Consider the following 26,372-nt stretch of genomic DNA (forward strand, 5'->3'; position numbering starts at 1 on the left):
TACATTCATTATATAAACAAGCCTGCGCTGATTGGCCAGTGGCCCCCGGTGCATAAATTATGTAAAACAGACCCCTGAGGGGGCGGAGAGGGACGCGTTATTGACCAATGGGGGCTGTAGTTGATGGGGCGGCTTGGCTGGATTTGCCCGCAGAGAGGGTAAACAAGACGTGATAGACAGGCGGAGGAGCTGCCTCGGGCCAATGAGAACCAGGCTGAGCTAGGACTGCTGGCCAATGGCGGCAGGCGGAGCAGCACGCCCCGGGGGGCCGGGCCAGCGCTCCAGCCTGGTTGGCAGCTGCGGCGCAGAGTCCAGCCGCTGGTGCGCAGAGCGGTTCAGCGTCCCCGGAGCGGTTCGGCCCAGCCATTCGCCCAGGCGCCCAGGCCCGGTGCGCGCGTGCGTGAGCGCGCCTGCGCCCCGGGGCCGCTGCAACGGGAGGAGAGCGGCTGCCTCAGGTGAGGGGGCGTCGAGGAAGCAGGGGGGCATCGAAGGGGGTGTCCAGTAACGGGTCCGAAGGGCCCAGCTGGCGAGAATTCACTGGCTGATTCAGAATCTTCAAAGTCCGGGTGTACTTTCTATCTGGACTGAGCTCTCCACCCCCACCCCCGAGCGGGCTGCCCCCTCCTCCCGTGGCTCGCTTCGGTTCGGTTCTTGGGAGGCGTAGGGTGGGGGTGGCTAACGGTTCCGGAGCGTTCGGAGAGCGGGTTTCCGCACGTCACGAGGAGGCGCGCCCGGGCGCGAGGTGCTGGGGCTCTCGGGTGGGGATGGGCGGGGGAGGGACGCTGAGTTGCGGGGCTTTGCAATCTCTGGAGGTCTGAGAGCCCGGAGAAGACTTGGAGGCTCGCGAGAAGAGACGCCCGGCGAAGCTTTTCTGGTGGGGAGGAGGGGGCGGGAAGCAGCTTGAAGGGGAATATTTGAGAGGTGATGCCCCCCAAAGTACCAGGAAGGGTTAAATGACACAGGCATGTGCAGCCTGAGGGTTTGAGGGTTGGCCAGGAACTTATGCAGGCCTTGCAAGTTTCAGATTGTGGAAAGTGGACACTCAATCCCCCAACTCCCACCCCCAGCAGCCTGAGGGCGTCAGGCTGCATCGCGGTTCTCGAGAAATCGGGGAGCATCAGTGCAGCGGCCTGAGGATAGTGGGGGGGGGGGGGAGCGGGTGCGGGGTGGGGGTGGAGAGATGCTGGAGCCTCTCGCTGGATTAGGGATCTGTCCGCATTTTCAGAGGAGAGGAGACCTCTGGGGGGAACCGAACTCCTGGCTGAGGAGGAGTGCCAAGAAGAGCTGTTTGGATGTTTGGGGGTCTGGGGCCGGGGGGCCGTTGCGGGTGGTTGGTAGCGCCCGGCGCCGCGGCTCGGTTTTATGAATGTGGATGACTTTATGAATGAAGCGGGTTTCTTTCGTTGGCTCGCTGCTCCCTGCGGCTTTTTTTTTTTTTTTTTCTTTTCCTTTTTGTGAATGAAGCATTGAGCTTTCTTCCTAAATCGCTGGGGGTGAGGGGCCTGCGTCGGAGGCTGGGCGTGCGTTGGAAGTGGGGGCGGGGGCTCATCCAAAGGAGTTTTCATGAATGGGGAAGGCTGGGAATTGGGTGGAAGTGTGTCTTGTTTTGTGAATGGGGCCCAGCGCGAGGGATCCAGTTACAGCCTTTACCTGATGTGGCGGCCGCGGCTCGCTCTTCCATTCATAAAACCAGGCCCGCTGCGCGCCGCGGGGGAGGGGCCTCGATCTCGGCGCTGCGCCGTGTTAAAGTTTTCCTGGGGGCACCGGGAAGGGGGGACCACAAAGGAAGTGGTTTAAACTCCCCTAAGGCTTTACAAAAAATTATACTTCGAACAAGATTTTTCTAGCCCTTGAACTCTGAGAGCTGCTTTAAAAATTCTCGATGCCCCTCCCTGGTTCGCTTATGGCAGTTTCTTTCTTTTATTTCATTTTTAAAAAAGGTATTATTGCTCTTCGTGGTGAGATATCTTGCAACGTATTTCATCGTGAGACTCGGAAATATGTCCCTCTCCGATCTCTTCTCCGTTGTGCCTTTTCCCCTATAGACACTGACATAAATTCTAAGGTCACGATTTAATCTGACAGATTTTGAAGTCTACAGAGGACTCATTTTCATGGCCCTCAACTCACTGCCGACGTTTCTCAGATTTTGTGTATGGGTTAGTGACATTTGAGAAAGAGGCTTTATTCGGAACGTTTAGCGCTGTTTGGAAGGCATGCAGGCATGCCAGCGGGAGTGTTTTTCTAGGAAATTATGGACTGTGTACAGTTTTGCTCCTCTCCCTCTTTCTCTTTGACTTTGAAAATTTCTGAGTAGTTGGGCCAGAGTGCTGAGAGGACCATGAAGGGTTTTCTTGTATCTTGCTCACTTAAGAAAAACAAGTTGCGTGGAATTGCCCACTGAGAGAAAGTTCCCTATTTAAAATTTGTACACAAGGTAAACAAAAGAATTATCTGCAAACATTTTGCTTTGTTTAGAGCTGCGTAAATGAAATTACTGTTTTCTCCATTTTGTTGATTTAACCGCATTTCTATTTGGAGAATGAAACAAAGGTGGTACCTACCTAAAATTGTTATTTATTCCTCTGAAATTAGAAAACGTTCCCTCCTGGGGCGCCTGGGTGGCTCAGTGGGTGAAGCCTCTGCCTTTGGCTCAGGTCATGATCTCAGGGTCCTGGGATGGACCTGAGATTGGCTCTCTGCTCAGCAGGGATCCTGCTTCCCCTGTCTCTCTCTGCCTGCCACTCTACCTACTTGTGATCTCTGTTGGTCAAATAAATAAATAAAATCTTTAAAAAAAAAAAAAAGAAAAGATAAAAGATAACTTTCCCTCCTTCCCATATTGACCTTCAACCTGTCTTCCCAGGCCTAAGACTTGACAGTGCTGAATTAAGTTTTAATATTTTTTTGCAAGTTTGGGGAAAATTGACTTCACTCTAAGAAACAAACTAAATTTTCTGTACATGGATCTTTTGCTTTTAATGCTTTTTTAAGATCTCTGGTAGAGATATATTTAAAATCTGTGTGTTGGAATTTAGTTTCCTTGATTCATTACTTTTCATGGCTATTTTATTTATTTTAGAAGTTGGTGATATCACAGATAATCTCTGTAAGTTGCCATAGGAATATTTGTGACATTACAGACACTAGATCTGTTTGAACAGAAGAATTAGGATTTAAAAGAGTGTTGTGTGAAGATTAATATATCTCTGATCAATATATGCCTGGAACTATATATGGTATCTTATCACTGACCTACAAACTACTTTTAGAAACACTATGTATGTCAAATTTTTAATTGCCAATAATTTGGAAGGCTTAAACCCATTTTTCTACTTCCTGTCACTGTACTGTCAAAAATTAAATTATCTCTTAAAAAAAAAAAAAAGACCTAACATTATAAATGCCCTGGAGAAACTTGAAATCACCCTTTTATAATGACAAGAACGAGTTTTGGTTTTGGTTTTTATAGGGAACAGACAGTAACAAACTTATGATGTTAATGATTAGAGAGAGGGGGAAGGACAGCTAGGTAAATGGATTGACACTAAGTACACTGTGAACTTATGATGCCCTTAATCAGGCACACCTTTAGTCTGTAAATCTTACACCCTGACTGGGCTTTAAGTACCTCAGAGAAAGGTAGTGATTTTGCACAGGCCCTACAAAAAGAGCAGTAAAAATTACTTCATTTCTCCTTTTCCCCCTCTGTTAAAATCTCCCAAATTCCTATTACAGGAGGACCCCTTTCCCCCCAGAAAGTACTCAATGCTGAAACCTTTCAAAGTGATATTCGAGGCATTGGAAACACCATGGATGGGTTTTATGATCAGCAAGTCCCTTTTATGGTCCCAGGGGTAAGTTGATGTGGCTTTGGTTTGTTTTGTTCTCTCTCTTCGAATATGAGTCTTCTCATTGGTTTAGTAGCACAATCCCCTTTGACCCCTTTATTACCCTTGAGCCTTCACCGTGTCTTGGCCTCTTTCAGAAATCTCGATCAGAGGAATGTAGAGGACGGCCTGTGATTGACAGAAAGAGGAAGTTTTTGGACACGGATCTGGCCCATGATTCTGAAGGTAGCGAAGCTTTTTCCCTTTGGTCTGTGGCTTCTTCAAATGGTCCCCTGTGAGAGCCACATGTAGACTCACCCTCCCTGTTCTCCCCAGCACAGGAGTTCTCATTCTGGTGTCTTCTGTTTTCAATTCCAGAGTTGTTTCAGGATCTCAGTCAACTTCAAGAGGCTTGGTTAGCTGAAGGCAAGTTTCTTGGCTGTCCGATTTTCCATATAAAACATTTCGCTGTGCTTTGTAATAAAACTTAATGTCTAAAATAAAAATCTCTTTTCCAGCACAAGTTCCTGATGATGAACAATTTGTCCCAGATTTCCAGTCTGATAACTGTAAGTACCTTTTTGGGGGTGGCACGTTTGTTCCGAAAACGTTTGGTCTTGGAACATCCATGTCTGGAAGACTCTTTTCAGCCATTGCCAGCGTATTTGGACAGTGGGATGCATTTAGTTTCTTTTAATAATTCAGAGTTAACCCCCAAAACTTTTGTTTCATTCCTTATTGGAGTTATTTCTAAAATGCTTTTATTCCTTTGCAGATAAGATTTACTGAACATAATTTCACTTAAATTTCTTTTTACCTAAGAATATTGCAAGCCTTCAAGCTCAGAATTATCAATCAACTGATATCATATAAATAAGATGTTGGACTTAACATCCATTAACCAGACATTATTTTATGGTGGTTTTTTTTTTTTTTTTTTTTTTTTGGTTTGTTTTATAAATTAATTCCTTGATGCAGATCATGAGTCTGACATTTTTTTCTCTTTTAAAGGTGCAGAAAATAGTTAATGGAAGATTCCAGTTAATTGTGGCCTCACCCAACATGTTGTCAATTTTGTTTCTACTTCTAAGTTGACACAGGGTGGTCACAGTGTGACCTGATTGACTCTTATTTTTCGTGTAGTTCAGGACTTATCTTTCAGAGAGGAGTCTAAACTTACTCTTCGAATGTTCGTGAAGGGCCCCTATCATTGTGTTAATAAACGCAGTGGGAAGCTCAAAAGATGGTTCTCGGTGCTGGCAAGGGCATGGTTAGCTTTGTGCTGATCTTTCCGGGCTGTCCTCAACAGGTTTGGGAGCTTTTATGGTCCAGGCAGAGCTATCAAGGACAAAGCCAGCTGATGAAATGTGAGCAGCACAGGGCAGCTCTAGAGAGCATTAGTCACTGGCGAGTGAGCAGGTTTAAAGAGAGGCCTGGAGAAAATGCTGCCTCTCTTGAGGGTTGCATCATAGAGAAATTCATGTCTCTTAGTCATAGTTTATAATAGCAAGCACCTGAGCCAGGCAAGGATTCGATTTCTCATTTTGTACCAACAAATTCTTCCCTGCTTTGTTTGTGTGTGTGTGTGTGTGTGTGTGTGTGTTTATGTGTGTATATGTGTGTAAATGCCATGAGAGAGAGAGGGTTCTTTGTATCCAAAAAGAACAAAAAAAAGCTGGCTATTCGAAATTATTGGATAAAAGACCAGAGGTACCAGCTAAACATTCTCTAATGCACCCTGTTCAAGGCACAATTCCATGAAATTTAAAAGGGAGTAAACTCTAGCCCACAGATGCATACTTACCTTAGCGATGTCAGAACTCGCTATAGTTTTACTATAGGAAGGGGCATGCATGTTAATTATTGCCCTTTGATTGCTTTCAAGTGTTTGGGAAGGTTGCCACTAAAAGGCTAAATAAAGATAACCCAAATATTGTGTATGTGCGTGTGCGTGTGTGTGTCCGTGTGTGTGTTGCAAGATAAAAGATAGGATTTGTAATCCCACTTTGTTCTGTGTTGACAATTTGGCCCAGCCTTTCCCGTTCCTGCTCAGAGCAGCATAAACTGCAGTCTGCTTGGGAGGTGGCTTTCTTGGCAGAAGTTCTTTGAAATGCTTTTATGACACTTTTGTTTGTTTCTCTGTAACCCAAAGAGTTAAGAGGGAGTTGAGATGACTGCATTCAAATTGATTTCATGTGCTGAAGCAAAGGTATGCTCTTTAGAGAAAGATGTCAGTAAACAAGATTTATATTTGAGATGAGAGATGTTTATCTGCAGGAATAGGCTAAAGTGAAGGAATCAATAAATGTGTTTTGGCTCCTTAGAAATAATTCCCACTCAGCCAATAGAATGTGCTAAATTCTTCAATTAAATTGCCATACCTACCTAAAATGGAGATGCTTTGAGAGGTTTCTGCTTACCAAGTGGGATGCGTTTTTTACTTTTGTTTGCTTTTTGCCTTAACTTCTTAAGGTTGAGCTTTTCTGTCCTTTAAGGATGAAACAGACAGTTGAGTAGCCTCAAAAAGTGTTTTAATCATTCTCTCCGCTTCTCTGACTCTTATTTCGGGAGATGGAGCTTTAAGAAGGAGGGCTTTAAGCAGATCAGCTTGCCTTAGAAGTTAAGTAAGAGTATAAGGTTGGGGTGGGATGTTCTTGAGCTGTTCGCCTTTCCTGTTGTTTGTGACTGGTTTGACTGCAGTTGTGACTGACAGTGGAGATGGAGGGGGTGCTGGGCAGACTTCTCTGGGAGCACCTCTCACAGCCTTGGATTGAGGATCAGCTTTGACTGCAGTCACCTTCTGGAAGAGCCCATGATTATTCTAGGGGAAGAGGAGAAACCCATTCAAATAAAACCTTATGAGTTGATTTGAATCAGCCAATCAATGAACTGTAAACCAAACTGCACTTGCCCAGTAAAGTAAACCTTTTCCCTATAGTAGCAAAAGCATTTGTAACAAATATTCTTCTGTGGCCTGCCACACTGATTATACTTGGTCCTTTTAAGATGATTTGATTAATTTTCCTGTGTGTGTGTGTGTGTGTGTGTGTGAGAGAGAGAGAGAGAGAGAGAGAGAGGGTGCAAAGGCAGAGAGAGAGAGAGTGTGTGTGTAGGAGGGTGCAAAGGCAGAGAGAGTCTGTGTGTGTGTGTGTGTGTGTGTGTGTGTGTGTGTGTGTGTGTGTATGGGAGAAAAAGAAATACTAAGTAATGTGGTAATTTTTATTTTAGAATGTCAGTTTTGAAGATTATGGCTTACTTTTTTCAGTAAGTGCTATGAGCTCAGCTTCTAAAGAGATTATGTTTTGTAAGTTTTCCAGATTTGGGTTCCTACCCAGAGGCATCTATCCATAAGTGTGATTTGAATAAATGAAACCATTGTTCTTGTAAGTCTTAGAGAAATGTTTAGCTTACTTCTAGCTACATAGATTTCACCTTACCTCACAAATACAGACATTAGCAAAGTATCCCCCCCATCTGGAAACTCTTAAAGATCAAATTCAAGGCAGCAGAAAGTGCAACCTATAGACGATAGAGGTTCTGCCGATGCCCCCGATTGTCCCCTGATCCTGAGAAGTAACCTTGAAGTCCTAGATTGTTTGGGCTGCAGGTCCCTTGTAGACATAGCCTTCCTAACCCCTTCATTTTACAGAAGGGATAATATAAGGTCCAGATAACTGGAGAGACTGACTGGTAGGTTGGGACAAAGGGGAGGGGTTAGGTGAAATGAGAAAAAGAAATTATAAAATTTTATCCTTACAAAAGCTCTCACAGAGCTGCAGGGCTGGGGGGTATCGGCACATGCAGGTGTGGTCCAGGCTCTCCCTAATGATTCCAAAAAACCTAGAGCCAGCCCTCAGAAAAAACTTAGGGAGACCATAGGCCAACCAGTTTGACACTTCAGTTCTCTTCATTCCGTGATCCTGAAAAGCTTATTAAATATCTTGGTGCTTTGAGTTTTTCCATCTAGGATTTGGAAGAGATCTATAAAACAGAAAAATTATAAAACTGACATCTTTCCTATAAGGCACACTAGTGTACATACAGACAAAACTTATCTGTATACATCCTATATAATATAAATAAGTTTGTGTACATATATATCCATATAAATGTGTGTATAGCTAAATATGTGTGTTAACACAGAGCTGCATACCTGGACTCTGGGTCAGTGGTTAGCTGTGTATATGTTTTTACTGTACATTTTCATAGAATTAACTATAAATCAAAACCATGGATAAGATTGGAACTCAAAGTGCTTAGGTTTGGGGAGGGGGAGCTTACATTAATTTTTCTGGACTGACTTGGCACTTAAAGGTATTACTAGATTTTAGGATATATCAATAGTGTTTTTTAAATGCAGATTTCAGTTCTAATATTCTTTTAATTACACTCATTTGTTTGAATTGTAATATTGTGAATGTTTACCTGTCAGCATCTTGAATAACAAAAATATTTTATAGTGGAGAAAAGGCATGATAAAAATCTTATTTTAAAACCATGGCCTCCATAGCAAATATAATTTAGAGAACTGTTTGAAAATCCAAATGACCTCATTTTCCCCTTGAAGTGTTCTTTTTTAGATCTGTGTTTTAAAAAGAATTGACCGATCGGAGGAAGTACTAGTAATTTCCTAAGGACTGGCTAATTAACTGATAAAATCGACTTCTCATAAATACATTGTAATAGGTGGCTCAGGAAAAAGGCAGCCCTTGAGCCTAAAATGCATTGATCTTAATCCTGTTTTAATATGAAATTATTCAACTGGACTTTTTTTTTTTTTTTTTTAAACTACATGTGAAGTTGATAGAGTAGAGACAGAGTCTTCTTTTGGAGAGTGAATGCACATCATTTGGGGCCCACTTTGGAGCAAGACTCTTAAGTTTACTTGCTCTGTGGTCTTAGACCATTTCTATTTGAAAAGATGGTCCCTAAGTCTTTTTGTTTGGAAGCTAAGAAAGTAACAGTAGGCACTTTAAGCACTTGGAAAATGAGAAATGTGGGGGACTCAAAGCTATCAGTTTGTCCTTTTTGGGAGCCAGAAGTTCTGAAGGTAGAAGACAGGAGTGTTGGGGGTGGGGGGGTGTAGAGGGAAGAGGTCATATGACTCCAGGCTACAGTGTATCTTTCAGAGTCTTTGTTCTAGCCCACTACCTTACCACAGAGAGGGTGCTAAGCACTGGAAATCCTTCCTGTTCTGATAGCCTCTAAGATCCATAGACCAGACTCTTAAGGATCCAAGACCTAGAGTCCCCATTTATCTAAGAGAGCCATATGTTCACACGAAATCTATTTTCTCTGACTTTAATTCAGTTAGGCTTATTAAAAACAATGATTTTTTCTCTTCCTCTTTGATGTCTTTCTGCTCTTAGCCCTCTAATAAAACCCAGTAACCTTTCCAGTCCTTTGTGTTTGGCAAGAACTTGGGACGGGGAATTACATGTGTGTCTGCCCCAGGCACATCACTTATGTAAATTTCAGAGCTCACAAAATCCTGGTATCCTTCGAGAAATTACCATCTACCCTGTTTTCAGCATTCTTCTAGTTTTGTAAGATTTAAGATATGGGCGGCATGACAGAGCTGCAGATTTGTATTATCTGCCATTTTTACCATCTAGGGGTATCATTGTTTTCATTCCAGTCTCAGGAAAACTGTTCGTGGTGGTAGGCTTGGGTGGGGTGTGTGATTCTCTACCAAGGGACTGTAGCCTCCACATGTGACTTCAGTTTTAATGGCGGTAAAGTAGAACCAGCCTCAGAGGCTGACAGCCCCCTCTCGGGCGCACGGCTGCCCTTGAGGCAGCTTGGGCCCCATCTGTGCCCTGGCACACAGTGCTTCTCCACTTGGAATCCAAGGAGCTCAGAGTCTTGTCATGTTGCAGCTCCCAGCTCTTGGACAAGTGCCAGGCTTGCTGCTGCCAGTACCGGATTAGGTTGCTTTTTTAAAAATTCATTTTGTGAACTCATCAAGCTCATTTAACAGAGGCTTTGGTCGTCAGTTTCTATCATTGTCCCAGCCCTCTAAGAGGCTCGGCTTAAAGGAGGGGCAAAATACTAGGTCCGCATTGTATATGAGGGTGGGCGCAAATGAGAGAGAGAGAGAGAGAGCAAGCGAGAAAATCTGTGTGTGTGTGTGTGTGTGTGTGTAACCACAATGTAAGTACTCCTTAGGCTTGGCAAGGGAGTAGTAGCAGCTCTTCTTAAGGGAAGAGCCCCCACAAAGCAAACAAAGGGGGGGGCTCCCCTGCCCAGAATGAGGAAACCTCGGGGGAAGGTTGCAGGACAGGGCGCAAAGACTCCAGGGAGCAGAGTAAGATCTAGCTCTTAAGAGACCAGGAGTTTGCCACTGGTCTGCAGAGCAGCCAAGGCATTGAATGGAGGTTCTGTGGTCAGAAAAGCTGTAGAGAAATGCATCCCATGTTGCCCTCGGTGTTCACTAGTGTGGGGGAGGGGCCTGGGAAGGCGAAGAGAAGAGGGAGAGAGGAGGTATTTGAAAATAGCCAAATATGTTCTGAAAAAAAGGAAACAACCCAAGAGCTAATTTATCTTGTGGATTTGATTTTCACAAAGTAGGATGCTTTCTTGAAATAAACTCTGGCTGTCAGACTGGCTTCATCAGATCTTCAGGGTAATTATTGAAGATTTGGGGGAAAAATCTCTAAGAAACCGAACTAGTTTTTAGCCTTGTACTTTGCGTTGTCCTTGGAGTGGATTGCACCCGCCAACCCCAAGATATCCGTGCTCTCCCTTTTGATGTCTCTTGGGCATGGGCGGGGGTGGGGGGGTGGGGGGATTATAAACCTTTCAAGCCGGATGTGAAGCCAGGAAAGGAACTGTGAAGCTGTTCATAATAGGTAGCTCGCACCCTCCCCCCCCTCCGCAGCCAGAGAATCTAGTAGTGTCTCCGGAGACCCTCTCCCTTGAGGAGGATGCCAGGTGGCTCCCCATGTAGCTACTGGCGGTGAATGGAAAAGCAAGGAGTCTGCTAAGGCTGACTTCCATAGAGAGCTGTCCTCTAATGCCAACCAGCTTGTCTGGGGGCAGGAGAAATACCAGTGAAGTCTTTTCTCTCAGCTGGTAGCTACAGTCGGATTCTGACCAGGGCAACGCAAGGTAGTTCGCCTTTCCCCCTTTTGCCGGCTGGCGCTTGCCGACCTTATTTGGAGCCGACTTGCCCATCCTTGCAGATTTCAGCCAGGGTCTTGGCCTTCTGAATCTCAGGGAGGGAGCAGAGCAGGCAGGCGCCTGCAGTGTCTGAATTTCTTACATAAACACAGCGCACTGGGCGAGCAAGCGTCCCTGCGGCGACAGCTGGGCTCTGCTCCGTCCGCCCCAGCGAGCTGAGCTGCCTAGTCCCCCTCTTGCCTGAATGGAGCATTCCAAATTGGTTGTGAATGGAGGGCGGGGCTCCCTTGCAGACTTTTTCAATGAATAACCAGACCCTATTGTGCAGCCTGTGGAAAAACAAGCAACTCAAACAACACTGGAACTGTTAGAAATATGCTTGTGATTGGCAGCTTGGAGAACCTCCAAAATTAGTTTCCTTTGGCTTCCCTGCTGCTCCCAGTTCTCCGAGCCTGGGCTTAATGAGCCTGGGCTTAATGGGGTTCCAGTTTTCTTTTAAGTGCTGGCTTTAACCCTGCAGCTGCCGGACGGATGGTCTGGGCTTCATAGGTAGAACTGTGCCTGACCACGGAGGCCAGTCCTCTCTCTTTTATTCCCGTTTTAACTGGACCTGTCTGAAGGGGCTGCCAACAGAAGAGGGTGGTGTAGCTTTCCTGGATAGAGGGGTGTTGAGACTTGATCTGAGGATATTAGCCTTTTATCTCCCGCTTGCTCGTGGTGTGGCTGGAGCTCTCATTCCCAGTGAAGGTTCCTGTCTGCTCTTTGCCACTCAGTCCAGGCTTGACTGTGGGCCTGGGGATCGGGTGTTCTCTGCAGTGTCGGGATCTCTTGGCCAGGCATACATTTTGACTCGGCAATGACAAAGCTGTAATTTCCCTATTCCTTGGTCTTCTCTGTCCTGTTTAATTTCCCACTGTGGTCGGATACATGTCATTTTAAAATGATACTTCCCAGACTTACTGAGCTACAGGGGAGCCTTGCTCTGGCTGTGACCCTTCTCCAGCACGCATCAGATGCCTGGCCCCCTCCAATGAACATCTCAGGAAGTACCAGAAAGAACCCTGCCTCTGAGCAACCCCAAAACCGGAGCGGCCTCCTCACCCCACATGAGGCCAGGTTCTAGGGGGACTCTAGATGTCCTCAGCCACATCCCCTCGAGACACTGTCCACCCTCTTGGCCAACAGCTCACAGAGCACCCCCAGAGGGCCGCGTGGGCTAGACCAGGGCCATGGGATAAACATGAAAAAGGACAATCCGTTAAAAAAGCAAAACAAAACTTAATACTGATTCAGTGCAGCTTCCTCGGGGGTCTTAAAGAGCTCTTCCGAGTGCCGAGTGCCTCCTCCTTATCCTCACACCTGAAATGAGGCTCTTTGCATTTGTGTTTTACTAGAAGGTGTTTTTTTCCCCCCTGAAATATTTCCTTTGCTATCAATTGGGCCTGCAAGAATGTCTTCCCTTCCTTATTTAAAAAAAAAAAAAAAAAAGAACAGGCCTGGGCAGATTGTTGTTTTGTGAGAGAGAGTTTGAAGCCTCTCAGGAGGTGACCCTAGAGAGCAGCCCTGTAAGAGGATGCTGGCATTTGTGCTTTTCCAGAGGGGCTGAGGATGACTTCGGCTACCAGAAGCACTTTTAGTTGAGTGCCTGGAAAGGCTTTGTGACTCCCTGAAAGGGCACATAATGAGGGTCCTTTATACTTTTCTCATAGGAAAGGTAGATTCAAGGAAGGGATGTGTCTTCTATGGGGGCTGCCCTGCCCACAGTGAAAAACCAGATCCTGGAATGTCTATCCCAAGTGTCCGAATCAGACTCTTAATGGGGGGGTAACTTAGTGATGGCTTCCCTGTGCCTGTGCCTATGCCCAGGGAGCCCTCACGTCAGAAGATTTCTGCCCCTCAACTCCCTTTCCTTTTTTTTCCCTCTTGGAATTTCTTGAGGAGTGAGGAGAAAGCCGCAATGGGCTTTAATGTCATTTCTATTTTGATAAATATTAAACTTCGCCCCTGCTTCCCAATGTACATTCTTGTTAAAACAGGAAACAATCTCTCGAAAAGCAGAGAACCCCCATGTTGTTTCTTTCTCTGCTGCAGTCCTAGCGCGGGGCTCTGCACACTGCCAGTACTTGGTGAGTATTTTGCATACATACCCCATTCTCTTGTCAGATTCCCTTCCCAACCCATCTTTCAGCAGCCCCCAGCAGCAGCTTCTAACTGCTCAGAGAAACAGAGGATCTCAAAACCAGAGTTCTGAGAGTCCTTCGGATGACTTTAGAGATGCATAGGAAAAAACGAGGTAGGACTAGTTCTCATTTTCTAATTCCTCCTTTAAGCACATATACAAGCCAAGTGTTCCTAGGCTGCATTTAGACTTTGTGCAGCTAATGCTATGTTTCCCAGTCAGACTGCATGTGCTAGAGAACAAGTCACGGTGTAGACACCCTTGACACATTTGCCGAGTTTCTGCTTTTAGGAGAAGGAGGGCCAGAAATAGAGGAATGGTTCTCAGAGAAGCTGATTTCCCTAATTTCTCTAGAGTTTGGATTTTTCTCCTGTCAGATTTTAAGTTCAAAGATAAAATTTTCCACAGTGCTTAAGTCCTGTTTCAAGTATCATTAACACTTTTCTTTAATGCTAGTTCAGATGAAATCACATAAATTGGGAATAAATTATAGGAACGGTGTTAAAGAAGGTTTAGTTTTGCATTTTTTTCCCCATTCAGGAAAAACGCCCTGTTTCCTCTTTTCTTGACAGTGTGTTCCCACCGTGAGCAGCCCTTCACGGTATAATCTGTGGTTGACGTAAGGCCCACAGGAAAGGAAGCCATCCTGTCCTCTCTACCGCAGAGGCTCTCTTTATAGACCTATTTCTCACGAGTGGAAATCAAACAAATGGTTGTCTATCATATTGGTGAAAGTTCTAAATTCTTGGAGCAGCTGCCCCAGGAAAGGAATTAGTATGGATAATGCTCAGATTTTCCTTTTGGGGTAAGCAGGCCAGTCAGTCACCGTTTCATCCTCCTAGTCTCTTCAGCTTGAAAGTAACCAAACGCCCCAGGTAGAAACCTGCTTTCTGGGCTGTGGGTCTAAAAAGACCCACCTGGGGGTAGTCAAAATGGGGTGGTTCTTTCAAAGCCAGAAAGACCACTTATTTTTATCTTGACTCTCCTCTGAGTCAGGTCTCTGTACCCGCATAACCCTTTTCCTTCACTGTCCAACGCTCTGGTTTAGCCAGTGGCCCACAAATTTGGGGATATGACACACTGATAAAATTAGATATATTCGTTCTGTACAAAATATTTTAGTGGAAGAACCCCATCTCAGTTAATACACAAGCCCTAACTCAGTCAACATGGGGCTGGTACTTTTCGAAGCTTTCCTCTGTTTGATTTCTACCTCTTCTAATCAAAGCCTCTAGGTTTCCACTTTGAAATTCTAAAGTAATAATCCTAAGTTGTTAAGATAAATGAGTCTTTGAAGAAAAGAAACTGCACAGATCCAAGCCATTTCAAAAATAATACTGAGGTGTGGAGAGTGTGAACTTGAAGTAAATCTGAGACTAGTTTATCTGGGTCAAAAAAAAAAAAAAAAAAAAAAAACACCTCTCTGCTACCATTGGCATTAAATTATCTTCCTGATTTGATAACAGAGGTTTTCTATTTGGAAATCACTACTTGAAAGATTTGTAATTTTGTGCTGAGAACAAGAAGGAGCTGTTCTGGGATAGACCCTTGTTCTTCCCCACACTTCCCCATCGGTGAGTCAGGACATCCCTGATTCAGTACTTCCGTCCAAAGTGGGCTCCTTTTACCGACATGACCACTTCTTTTAAGGAGGGTTCATACAAAGAATCTCTTTCCTTCTCTTTTAGGCGGACTTAGAATAGAACCCTTCAAAAATCATCTGTGTCATTATTGTTAGTACTGATGGAGTTTAAAGAAAGGGCAAGGTCAATATCCCAAATTCTATTTAGAAACTCTCCTCCTACTTGATGAACAAGAAAAGACAGGACCTGCCAACTTTTTTACCCTGGCAGACTTGCTACTAGACAGCCCGTGAGGACTCTTGCTTCTAAGGCCTACAACAGGCATGCTATTACCCTGAGCTCTCCCCAGAGCCTGTGCAGCCTTTGGAGGTGGGCAACAGCTTCTAGCCCCTCACGACAGAAGAGGCAAATAGCCTTGAGGACCACTTTTGCTCGTCCTAGCAAAAGCTGTTCCCCCACCCCTACCCCCTCTCTCCTTTAGAGCCTGAATGTCATCCTTCACTTGGATCACATTTTCTCCTCTCTGGAGGGGGAGTAAAGAGGTAGGGAAAGCCTTGAGCCCCCCTGGAGGCAGAGGTACTCTCCCCTCCCCCATATTCTGAGTGGTCAACTTGTGTGGTACTAGCCCACCTCTTGGGTTACAGTTGTGTATTGCACAATGACCTCCCAAACTGATGTTCATGGGCAAAATTGAGTTTTTCATCTTTTGACCAACAGTATTTCAGCTGGTGATTTGATTCTGGGATACCATGTGCTGGTTCTGCCCGCCAGCTGCTGCCTTTGCTGGAGGGGACAGTGGAAGGAGAGGGAAGGGGAGGGAGGAAATTGTTTGTGGGATGTTGTCATCATTGAGCTGAGCCTAACAGAGTCAAACCTCCAAACCATCCCATTCCTGTCCCTATTACATGAAGTCACTAGATGATACAAACATTATAGTTCAAATAATATCCTAGCAGTCTAAGAGAACTCCCAATAAAGCCCTTTCCTGTAAAGTATAACCCCTTGTCAGATCAGTCACAGAGAAATGTCAGTTGTTTTGTAACTGGTTTTTCTCTTTTTCTGCTTTTACCCTTGTCAGAAGGGCTTTGTTGGAGGGGGCGGGGGCCGACTACCAGAAGTTTCCACCGGGGACGAGCTACAGATGTGCTCTGGCATCTTTGAAGTTGGATTTCTCCATTGTCGAATCTGTCTTGTATCTATTCCACGTTACAGGGAGCAGTAAGGGTATACAATGTCCTAACACTGGCCCTATACAAGACAAAATTTAGAAACTCTTTACTTTCCCCAGCCAGTGTGAGCATTGCGACACCTTGTCATTGCTCCAGTGGCAGTCCTAGATACCTTGGATCTCCCCAGAGAAGGCAAGTTTCAGCGAGTTCAGTAAATACGGATGGCCCAGCCTAAACCCATGTCGCCGTGAGCTCCAGACCATAGCAAAGATTTAGGGTTATCCAAGGTAAACAGAAAATGGAAGAGGCTTCCAGAGCACGGCTTCAGGGTTTCAACTGCTTCATGGTATCAATTCCGTTGTCTAATTTAAAACCCAGGTGGGAGAAATTCTATCAATAACTCTCATTCCTGTATCCTGGGAGGAATTCTACTGCCTTTGCAGGTGGCCACTTAGAGATATTTCAGATACCACTTTTCACTAATGCTATTTATACATTTTCAGAGTTGGGCCAGTGCTTTTCTAAGCTCCTTTTCCTTCCCTTTAATTTCTAACTCTTGTATTCAAGGCCTCTGGGTTGCCATTTTCGGAAGTCTGAAGTAATCTTCTGATGTCCCCACTAACCCTGTTTCTCTGCCACCCCAGTCATGAATTGAGAGTGGGCTCTCTCGAGATGTAGTCCCTACCCCGTCTTGCAAGTAAGTGCCTCTCCGGTGTAACAGGATCTCACCAGCATGATCCCTGGGCTTGTGTCCTCGAAAACGTTGCCAGCTCTTGGTTTCCAAATACTTAGTATAACCTCACCTATCTTACGGCAAAAAAAAGGTTGTCTTCTTCCCTCACCTCTCTTCCTTTACGAGACCTGGTTCCCTAGCTATCCTTTCACTCTGGTATTCCCCAGGCCGTGTTCATGCAGGGTCAGAATACTTGAATCTCACTTTTGGATTGGTCCTTTCCGAATACCAGTGTAACCCCGATCCTATTTATTGGGTCTGCCTTTTCCCACAGTCCACGTCATGATAACAAGGTCAAAGTCTTTTTTTCTTGAGCTTATTCTATTACCCCAAGTTTCTAGCTCTAAATCATGAAAAATAAAGTGGGTTTTTGTTGTTGTCGTTGTTGTTGTTGTTGTTGGGTTTTGTTTTGTTTTTGTTTTTGGCTTTTTTTGGTCCACATTCTAATTCCTGAAGCCTCTCTTTTGCTGACTATAGGTTTTTCCCACTGCATAGAAGAAATCTGATTCCTGAAGCCAGATGCTCTGGGAACTAGCTTTATCAGTTCCTATTTTGGCTCTTGTGATATTTATTGTAGAGAAGATAATATTGGCCGTCTAGGAAGGGCTTCTAGAATTGTTCATTGATGAATTCTGCTACCTCAGGGTTGACTCTGTACCCTGGGGCCCAGAAATATACCACCAGGGTGATAATACTCAGTCCCTTGGTCCCCAACTAGCAGCAAGATAAGTAGGAAAAAATAACCTGGAGTAAACAACACCGTAAACCCCCACCCCTACCACCGTAATTAATCACCAATCTAAAATCCTGAATATTGCCACCATGCCAATCCTAAAGAGAACTTTCCCTTTACCTTCTGAGACCAAATCTATTCCAGGGAGGATGCCTTGCTTTCTCCATGTAGGACTCTGTCCAGGACAAATGAAGCTGTTCCTGCAGAGCCTGCAGAAGGAGTCTGCCCTGAAATCCTAGTCCCTGTGCGCGTGTGCTCACCTAGGTGTTGGCCTTGCCGGTGTTTTTCATATCTCCCATGAGTTGTGTAGAGAGCCTTGATTCCACACCAGAGTCCTGCTGACATCCTTGATTCCCAATACACAAATGCACAGGGGGTTGTCCAAGCCAGCATCCCTTTAAAACACAACTTAGGGCTTTCATCTGCATTTCTAGCTGGTCTGGCTGGGTAAGCCTGTTTCGTCCAATGACACTGTCCTTTCAGACACTTTGTGCCTTTTTTCCCTAATGCTCCGAGCACCAAAAGCCAAGGCCACCCATTTCAAGCTGTTTCTCCTGGCTCTGCTCAGCCTTTATGGACAGAAGGAGCCAAACCAGCTGTGTAGAAAGCAAGAGAACAAAAGAGAACCTCAAGGAAGAGGACTTTAATTCTTTTTTATTCTGCCAATCTTCACAGATTGGTGACGACTACACTGTGTCCTCTTGAGGATTGGGGGGATAAAATCTAAGGAGTTGTCCAGCTGTTCTGGTAATGTTCTAAACCTGTTGCACATTTATATTTACAAGGGTAGACATTCTCCATCTTTTCCCAAGAATGCTCTGTGGTCTTGAGTTGGGCATATGTTTTAGTTTCTGTTATGTGTGTATTGATATGTGTGTGGAATTACTGATAGATTTTACTTTTGTTAATGTATTGTACTTATGTAATTACTGTCTTTTTACCCAGACAATGGTGAAGGTGGCCATGGGCCATAGTCATGATGGTAGAAGTGGTGATTTTCATTTTGCCCTCTCTTGGGTGTTCCTTTCTCCTTTCTAAGTGGAGCAGGGCCAAAAAGTATTTGAGAACCACTGGCTTAGATGTTAGAATGTGACCAACATTTGTCTTTGTGTAATTTTAGTTCCTGAAGCTGTATTACCCAAACATGGTCAAGGATAAAGAGGATAGTACCCTTCCAATTTGGTAATGAGCCAGGGGTGACTTTTTACTTGTGTGAATGCATGGTTTTGAAGTTTTTAGCACATCTACTTTTGACCTGTTAGTCAACCATAAGTTAAAGGCATTTTTTCCCCTCCAAGTATCTCAGAGGAGATGGAATACATCTGTCTGATTTATTTATTTATTTATTTATTTATTTATTTATTTAAAGATTTACTTATTAGAGAGAGCACAGTAGGCAGGGGCAGAAGGGGAGGGAAGGAGAGAATCCCAAACAGACTCCTCAGTGAGCATGGAGCCCAACATGGGGCTTGGTCTCCTGACCCTGAGATCATGACCTGAGCTGAAATCAAGAGTTAGACAGTCAACTGACTAACCCAGGCACCCCCTTATTGACTGATTTTTAAAACATATTCCTATATTTGCTTCATTTCTCTGTGTATAGATTATTTTTTTCTTTCTCAACCATTCAAAAGCAAGTTGCAGACATGAATTTCACCTCTAAATACTTTAGTGTGCATCTCCAAAGATTAAGGCTATTCTACAGAGCCTAGGAAAATTAATTTTTATACAGTAATATTCAGAATTCCCCAGTTGTCCCCCAAATATATTTTATAGCTGATATTAATATTGTTTTTGATCTAGATTCAATTAAGAATCCCATATTGCATTTATTGTTACTTTTTATCTTCTTTACAACACTCTGTCCTTTTATCCCCCCATAACATTGACCTTTTCTTGAAGGGTCCTAGACAGTTGTTTTGGGAGGGTACTTTTTAAAAGATTTTATTTATTTGAAAGAAAGAGAACATAGGTGTGTATGTGCATAGAGGGGGAGAGAGAAGGAGAGGGAATCTGAAGCAGACTCCATCCTAAGCATGGAGCCTAACGCAGGGCTTGATCTCACGAGCGATCAGGACCTGAGCCGAAACCAAGAATTAACTGAGCCACCCAAGTGCCCCTGGGGAGGTACATTTTTAAAGGATACATAGAAATGGAAACAACACACAAAAATGCTGGCCTTGGGCCCAGAAATATCCTATGTTGCTGATTCCCTTACTCTTCTACCCATGTTATTACACTGACCCTAAAATACTAGTATAAAAGAACAGTGAGTCAGATGAGCTATTTAGGTCAGAGATAGTTTGTGCATGTTTGAGGAGAGGGCTTTTGAGGGAATCATTAAAATTTTTTTAGCACAGCTTACTAAATAGTTGGTTTTACTATTTATGGGTGATTTTTCACTATATTCAATTTTTTAAATTTAAACTTCGCAAGGTTAGCTGTGTCAGATATTAAAGAAAACAGCACATCCTCCCATACCTCCTCCAATTCTGCTTTTAGAACTTGTGCCCCCTAACTACATTTGATAACATTTCAAATTTTTATTTTTGGAAACTGTTGCCAGGCAGAATTAATGTTAACTGTTCAAATGGGTTTGAGCATGTTTCTTATTTGGTTTGGAAATCCAAGAGGCGTCTCCTTTTCCAGATGCTCTTTTAAGTGCCAGAACCTATCCACTTACTTTATCTCCCTCGAACCTTCTTGGTTCCCAGAACAGAGTATTATCTCCTGTCCTTGTCATTCACTAGTAGTGCTATAGCAATTACAAAGAATATCAAAACATTAGCAATACATTTTATGCTTGAAATGAATTTTTAATCTACTCAGCCCTAAAATAAAGACCTATTTCTGACCTCTTCTGGTAATAAGGTAGAACTTAAAAAATAAGCCTCGTTCTCTCTACTTCTTTTTTCTTACTAACTGGCTGTTTGCACTTTTTCTCAGAATTTGTCCAAAAAAGGCCAGAGCTAAGGAAAGGCAGCAGTACATTGGAAAGTAAGCCTGTTGGCTTTGTTGTGCTCTTCAAACCACAGGTCCCAAGGGATACTACATCTTAAAGCCCTCTGGTCTTTGCTAGTGGGGCACTCTGACAAATTAAGGGTACATGAGGAGAGAAGAGATCACACCTGCTCTTCCCGGTGGCTTCTTTGGTTCATTTTACATCCTGTTTATATTCCCATGTCCTTCTGCTTGATGGTTTTCCCCCTGCCTTCTTTCCTCGTGCTCTACTCACTGCCATAACCAAAGAATAATACAGGCAGATGTCTCGGGCTCTCCCACCTCCCCACTCTTGAACTAAACAGTACGTATTTCCTTACTGTGGAGGGACATGAGGTGAGATGGTAGTGGTCTAAGAAAGGAAGAGTGCCTAAAGTTGGGGCAAAGGGAATAGTAAAGCTCAAGAATAGACCTTCACTGTAGGACTATCACTCCAGAATCTCAAGAAGTCTCTGACCACGACTACCTACATTCCACATTCAGGAGTGCTATGAGAAGCTCTGGAGACATAGGCTGGCCACCTAAGATGTAGCCTCATGGACATGCCATTTGGAAGCAGGTGTTGGGGTTCTGACCAACTTTGTCATGACACACAGCTTTCTGTGTAAAGAAAGAAGATCATGGCTGTCGAGTGTGACCACATAAGGTCCTCCCCCCAGGGCAGGCCTGCATAACTCATTTGGAAAAGATGAGTCTGCTCCAGATGAAGGTACTGAAACTGAATAAGAGAGGAGGAAAATCCCAAAACAAAACCTGAGCAATGACCATAAACAGGAAAGTAGGCAAAGCCTGTGTGTGAAGTGGGAGAAATAACGATGGGCTTAGTCTTTCTCCCTCTCAGACTGCAGTATCACTGATCAGCAATTTCTTTAACTCTCAATAACTACGTGAATGTTATATGTATTCACAACAAAGTTAGTGGCAAATTGAGACTTTAAGATTATGGGGACACTGAAGGAAAGCCGTATTAGAGGAGGTGGGTTTTGTCTTAGTTAAAAAAAAAAAAAAATCCTTTTAAATCAAACTGTCGTTCATCATAACATTCAACAAAAGTGTTTTCCTTTGTTTTGATCGTATGTGCTGTAATAGTGAAGTTCACTGCCAGCACTGGCATGGGGTAGCTGCCTTGGACAGAGTCCACAAGCCTGTACTTGTGGGCAGGAAACAGATTTTGTCAGCAGAGGGAATTATTATTTCTCTTGAATGGGCCAGTTTGTCTATTTTTTCTATTTCAAAACAATTGGGTTATTTCTTTGGAAGACTGTTTCTATACCATCAAAGAAGAAAGATTTTCTAAAATTTGAGAATTCTTAATAAGTATTAACTCAATGATGCTATTGAGCAGGGCTGCTTGCTTTAAAAATGAGAAACTTGCGCTCCCTTCAGCAGCACATAAACTAAAATTGGAATGATACAGAGAAGATTAGCATGGCTCCTGCGCAAGGATGACACGCAAATTCGTGGAGTGTTCCATAGTTTTCCCAAAATAACCATGTATCTTAACAATGCTGGAATTAAACTAAAAAACTTAATACAAAAACAGAGAAACTTGACTGATATGATGTATAGATAATAAAGCTTCACAAACTGTACAAGCATTTGGATCAAGACCCAGAACTTATCAGAGCACAAGAAGACTCCTTATGCCCCCTGAACAGGCACTACCCTCACGGTAACCTACATTCTGACCTTAAACACCATCTATTAGTTTCCTGTCCTTTTGAATGTTATATAAATGGACTAACGCAGTATGTACTCTTTTGTGTCTGGCTTTTACTAAGCGTATTTGTGAGATTCCACGTTGGTCAATGTAATTGGGATGTCTTTATTCTCATTTCTGTGTAGGGCTGAGATTTAGTTTGGGGTTGCAATGAGCCTGTAGATAAATTTGGGAAGAATTCATATCGCTATAATGTTAAGCTTTCTAAATGATGAACATGATATATCCTTCCATATATTGAGAGTTCTTTTATTTTCTTGTGTTTTATAGTTCTCAGTTTAGGCATCTTACATGTCTTTTATTAGATGTGCTCCTAGGCATTTGATGTCATTTGTTGCTATTGTAAATTTATTTTTTAAATTTCACGTGTATACAGAAATGGTTCTTTTTTGTATTAGGCTTGTAGCCATTGGTCTTGGTAAATTAGTTTACTGATTCCTATATTTGGGGGATACTTCTGTATTTTCTACATGCCAAATCAGGCCATCTTTAAATAATGACAGTTATATTTCTCCTTTTCTAATCCATTTGCCTTGTATTTACTTTTCTTGCCTTATTACGTTGGCTAAGATCAGGGCTGATTTTAAAGTATTTTTTTGTTTATTTATTTATTTATCTATCAGAGAGAGCACAAGCAGGGGGAGCAGTAAACAGAGGGAGAGGGAGAAGCAGGCTCCCTGCTGAGCAAGGAGCCTGATGTGGGACTTGATCCCAGGACCCTGGGATCATGCCCTGAGACAATAGTAGATGCTTAATCAACTGAGCCACCCAGGAGTCCCTCAGGCTTGATTTTTGTGTCAGATAGAAAAATCTCCCAAAGAGTTCCCTAATAAGAAAACCAACTATAAAGTTAAGTTGATTGATCTTGAACATAATACCTCGATTTAAAATGGTGTTATGGTGGTCTACAAAGCAATATATTGTACTTTGTGGTACACGTCCATAGCTACAGACTTAAATCTGGTTAAACAGGAATCCTTATCTTTCCTACCCCTGACAAGCAGAGAGTCTCATAGTGTATGGATCCTTAACAGAGTTTTTTGAAGTTCAGTAAGAGTCCAGTTAGCTCACTCAAAGTATTCTTGCCTCACAGGTGGCATTGAGAGGGAATTGTCTAGAAGCACTTTCAGGAGAGGCAGAGAGATGGTATCCATGGCCATAAGGTGGGATCTGGCCAGTCAGTGACTGGCTGTGGAAGATACCAGGTCTTCAAATTCCTATGGCTGTCTTAATAAGCAGAAAATATTGGTCAGCTGGATTATAGAAGGGAGAGGAGATCTTTTAGGTGGAATGGGTGACAAGGATTGATAAGAAGTAAAGGCTACTGGAGTCAAGAGATGTTGGTTCAAGATAGGAGTGAAAGAGGGATCTTGGGCATTTTGGTGGCCTAGGGACAAGAAAGGTATGAGTTGGATGGATGCAGGTGTATCAGGTGTGTCTCCCGCTGGAGACTGTAGAGTAAACATGAGGGCTGAGTAAACATGAGGGACCCTGAGAGCGTATCTCCCGCTGGAGACTGCAGAGTAAACATGAGGGCAGAGGAAACATGAGGGACCCTGAGAGCTGGCAAAAAGTATTCTTCTGCTCTCTTCTCAGGTGGTGTCTTTCTTCTCTCTCTTCCCCCATTTCTTTTAATACCTTTTGAATTTAGTCTTTTTCTTGCAGATTCTCTCAGGAGGCAATATGGTAGAGTCACTAAGCACTGTTTAAGTAGGAATCTTGACCACTTACAGCTAAGAGACTATGCCAGATTACTTACCTTTTTGAGCCTGGGTTTTCTATCCTATGAAAAGGGAATACTAGAAGTAGCTTTTTCATTGTGTTGGGAAGATGGACTGAAATTATGTATGTAAGAGCAACTTATCACAAAGTAAATGCTTAAGGGGTCTGTCTGGCTGCCTCTTTCTTGTCTGTCTACCTTGTTCTTTTCCAGAGGTTTTAGTACTTATTTCATTTTTTTCTTTGTTCTAGAGTACTTTCTCTCCACCAGGTGTAATGTGATATTTTTGTTTTTGTTGGGGTAGGGGAAGGTTCGTGTCCTCTATTTTTAGTGTACGAAGTGGGTGAGCAAAATGTCTCCCATTTCTGTCAGTGCCATAGATTACTGAAATGACAGAAACACTTGCTTTCTTTCCCCTCTAATAGCAGTTCCAAGACCTTGAGCAATTACTTTAATTCCTTTGGGCCTCACAGTCCTTATAAATGTAGGACCCTGAATGAAGAGGACTGTGTGGTCTTAGTCTAACTGTAAGTGCATCTAAGAGATGATGCTAGAAGTCAGATTCCTCACTAAATTGTGCATGCCATGAAAAAGGGGCCATGGCTGTGGGGCATACATCCTGTCCCCAGCATTTCCAGAATGCCTAGCCCATAGAAGATGCGCAGTGAGTGGGTGAATGGATGAATGAATGAATGGTATCTTTATAACAGCAAAGGTTGTCTGTATTCAGCGGGAATTATTGGGCCCATTTTCTGTAACTCTGAGCTTAAACTCAAAATTTCTAATTGTAGAAAATGTTTATCAGCTTACCTAGTCAACTCTTTTGGCATTTCTTCGCCAACCTCCTCAGGAGTTCATGACCTTTCTTCTTTCCAGTAGGTCGCCATGCTTTGTAGTCTTAGGTCTCTGTCATCATTTAGGAAGTTGCCTGTGCGAAGTTAAATACTCTATTTTTGAAAGCACAGTGTGTAATTACACAACATCACAGCACTGTAAGGTGCTGTGCCATTTTCTGTATTTCTCAAGGCAGCATCACATATCTCATTTTACAAAGGAGGGAGCAGACTGAAAGCAAGGAGCATTCCTTGGGCTTCTAAGTTCCTGCTTTAAATACACCACGATCTCTGACTAATGCATGCCATAATTAGGTTCCTTCACACATCCTCTGGCCCAGCAGTCCGTTTGGAGAGCTGAGCCTTCTTCCTTACCACTCCAATGGCCCCTAATGATTGTCTTTTCACTGACCTGTGGAACTTTCAATTCTTCCTCTGGCCATGTTCTACTTTCTTCTCTCTCTTTGCAGTGGTTCATTCCTGGGGAAAACATATTTATGACTAACACTGCCTTGCCTTGTAGGGTAGAAGTGGTCCCAGCCTTCAAGGTTAAAAGAATTAATTGGAAACAATCCACTCAGTCACTCATTGTCTTAGTCCATTCAGGCTGCTGTAACAAAATCCACAGACAGGATAGCATATAAACAACAGACACTTATTTTGAAAGTTTTGGAGGCTGGAAGTTTGAGATCAGGGTGCCAGTATGGTCAGGTGAAGGCTGTCTTCTTATTTTGTCCTCACATGATCTCATGATCTAATCACCTCCCAAAGCACCCCCCCCCCCCACCTCCGCCAATACCATTACTTGGGGATTAGGATTTCAACATATGAATCTGGGGGGGGACACAAACATTCAGACCATAGCACTCACCAGATATTTCTTGAACTCCTCCTTTGTGTAGAGAACATAAGATTCCAGGTATAAGACAGTTTGGGGTGTAGTAGAAGATGCCATTTTACTTTAGAGGCAAAATGATAGGTTACACACTAAGAGTACTGTGTAGATCTGAAGAAATCAGGACATCAGGCTTAGCTGTCAGTTTAGATTCTTTTTCAAAATGGGTATATGCTCTTCCTGAAGCCATTAGAAAAATGTTTCCTTCCGGACAACTTTGGCTTACCCTCTGGAGTTCGTCTTGTCAGCAGAACTGGTAACTTTTTAAATAATCCTGTGAAAATGTCAATACATTTCCAAAACCTGAAATAGAAAAATTGATGATACCATAAATTTTTAACTTTCTAAATGTAGATAAAGTCATGATTAGAAAGGATTTTCTTTAGATAAAGAAAAGTAGACTTTTCAAGGACATGTAACTTGTGTTTACACTGGGGCATCATCAACCTTCCTTCATGATTTTTCCAAAACTTTTATGGCAGAAGGCTAATGAGAGGCAATGACAAAGGGACCGTGCTGAGAACCACCAGAATACCACTGCATTGGAGAAGTGCTTTTCAGTGTCAAGCTGTCTAACTCTCTCTTTTCATGTACTAACAACATTCTCACAACAACAAGCTTAGCCATTTTCTGTGTCTGAATGTCTGAAAACATTTGATAACAATTGAGGGTTGCTGCCATGATGTCACCATCAAAAAATCACGAGAGCGACTCTAATGACTTCTAAATATAGTCTTCCAGTTCCGAACTTATTGCATGTATTTAGGAAAAGCAGTTGGCATTATGTAGGAAAAGAATTATAAAAACCTGTCCTTTCCAGTCAGTCACTGGCAGGACTTTGCTTTATAAACTTGT

At 43.4% G+C, this 26,372-nt stretch overlaps 1 protein-coding gene, 1 long non-coding RNA gene and 1 other non-coding gene across 3 annotated transcripts in view; 2 read left to right on the forward strand and 1 right to left on the reverse strand.

Moving 5' to 3' along the window:
• The first annotated feature begins 281 nt into the window (after positions 1 to 281).
• ETV5 (ETS variant transcription factor 5) overlaps positions 282 to 26,372 on the forward strand; it is a 58,143-nt gene continuing 32,052 nt past the window's right edge. Inside the window, exons 1-5 of the mRNA XM_059163211.1 lie at positions 282 to 455; positions 3,739 to 3,857; positions 3,989 to 4,076; positions 4,209 to 4,256; positions 4,349 to 4,399. Of these exons, the coding sequence (XP_059019194.1) occupies positions 3,813 to 3,857; positions 3,989 to 4,076; positions 4,209 to 4,256; positions 4,349 to 4,399 (232 nt within the window). The 5' untranslated portion in view covers positions 282 to 455; positions 3,739 to 3,812. The remainder of the gene's footprint in view (positions 456 to 3,738; positions 3,858 to 3,988; positions 4,077 to 4,208; positions 4,257 to 4,348; positions 4,400 to 26,372) is intronic.
• On the reverse strand, positions 7,594 to 25,278 carry LOC131824764 (uncharacterized). The gene is made up of 3 exons (XR_009350977.1): positions 25,035 to 25,278; positions 24,600 to 24,717; positions 7,594 to 7,811 (listed from the first exon to the last, which is right to left on the reverse strand). It is a non-coding gene; the product is annotated as an uncharacterized LOC131824764 (long non-coding RNA).
• LOC131826136 (U6 spliceosomal RNA) lies at positions 21,723 to 21,829 on the forward strand. Its single transcript, XR_009351431.1, has one exon. It is a non-coding gene; the product is annotated as a U6 spliceosomal RNA (small nuclear RNA).

This window comes from Mustela lutreola, chromosome 2 (assembly GCF_030435805.1).
Source record: "Mustela lutreola isolate mMusLut2 chromosome 2, mMusLut2.pri, whole genome shotgun sequence".
NCBI lineage: Eukaryota > Metazoa > Chordata > Mammalia > Carnivora > Mustelidae > Mustela > Mustela lutreola.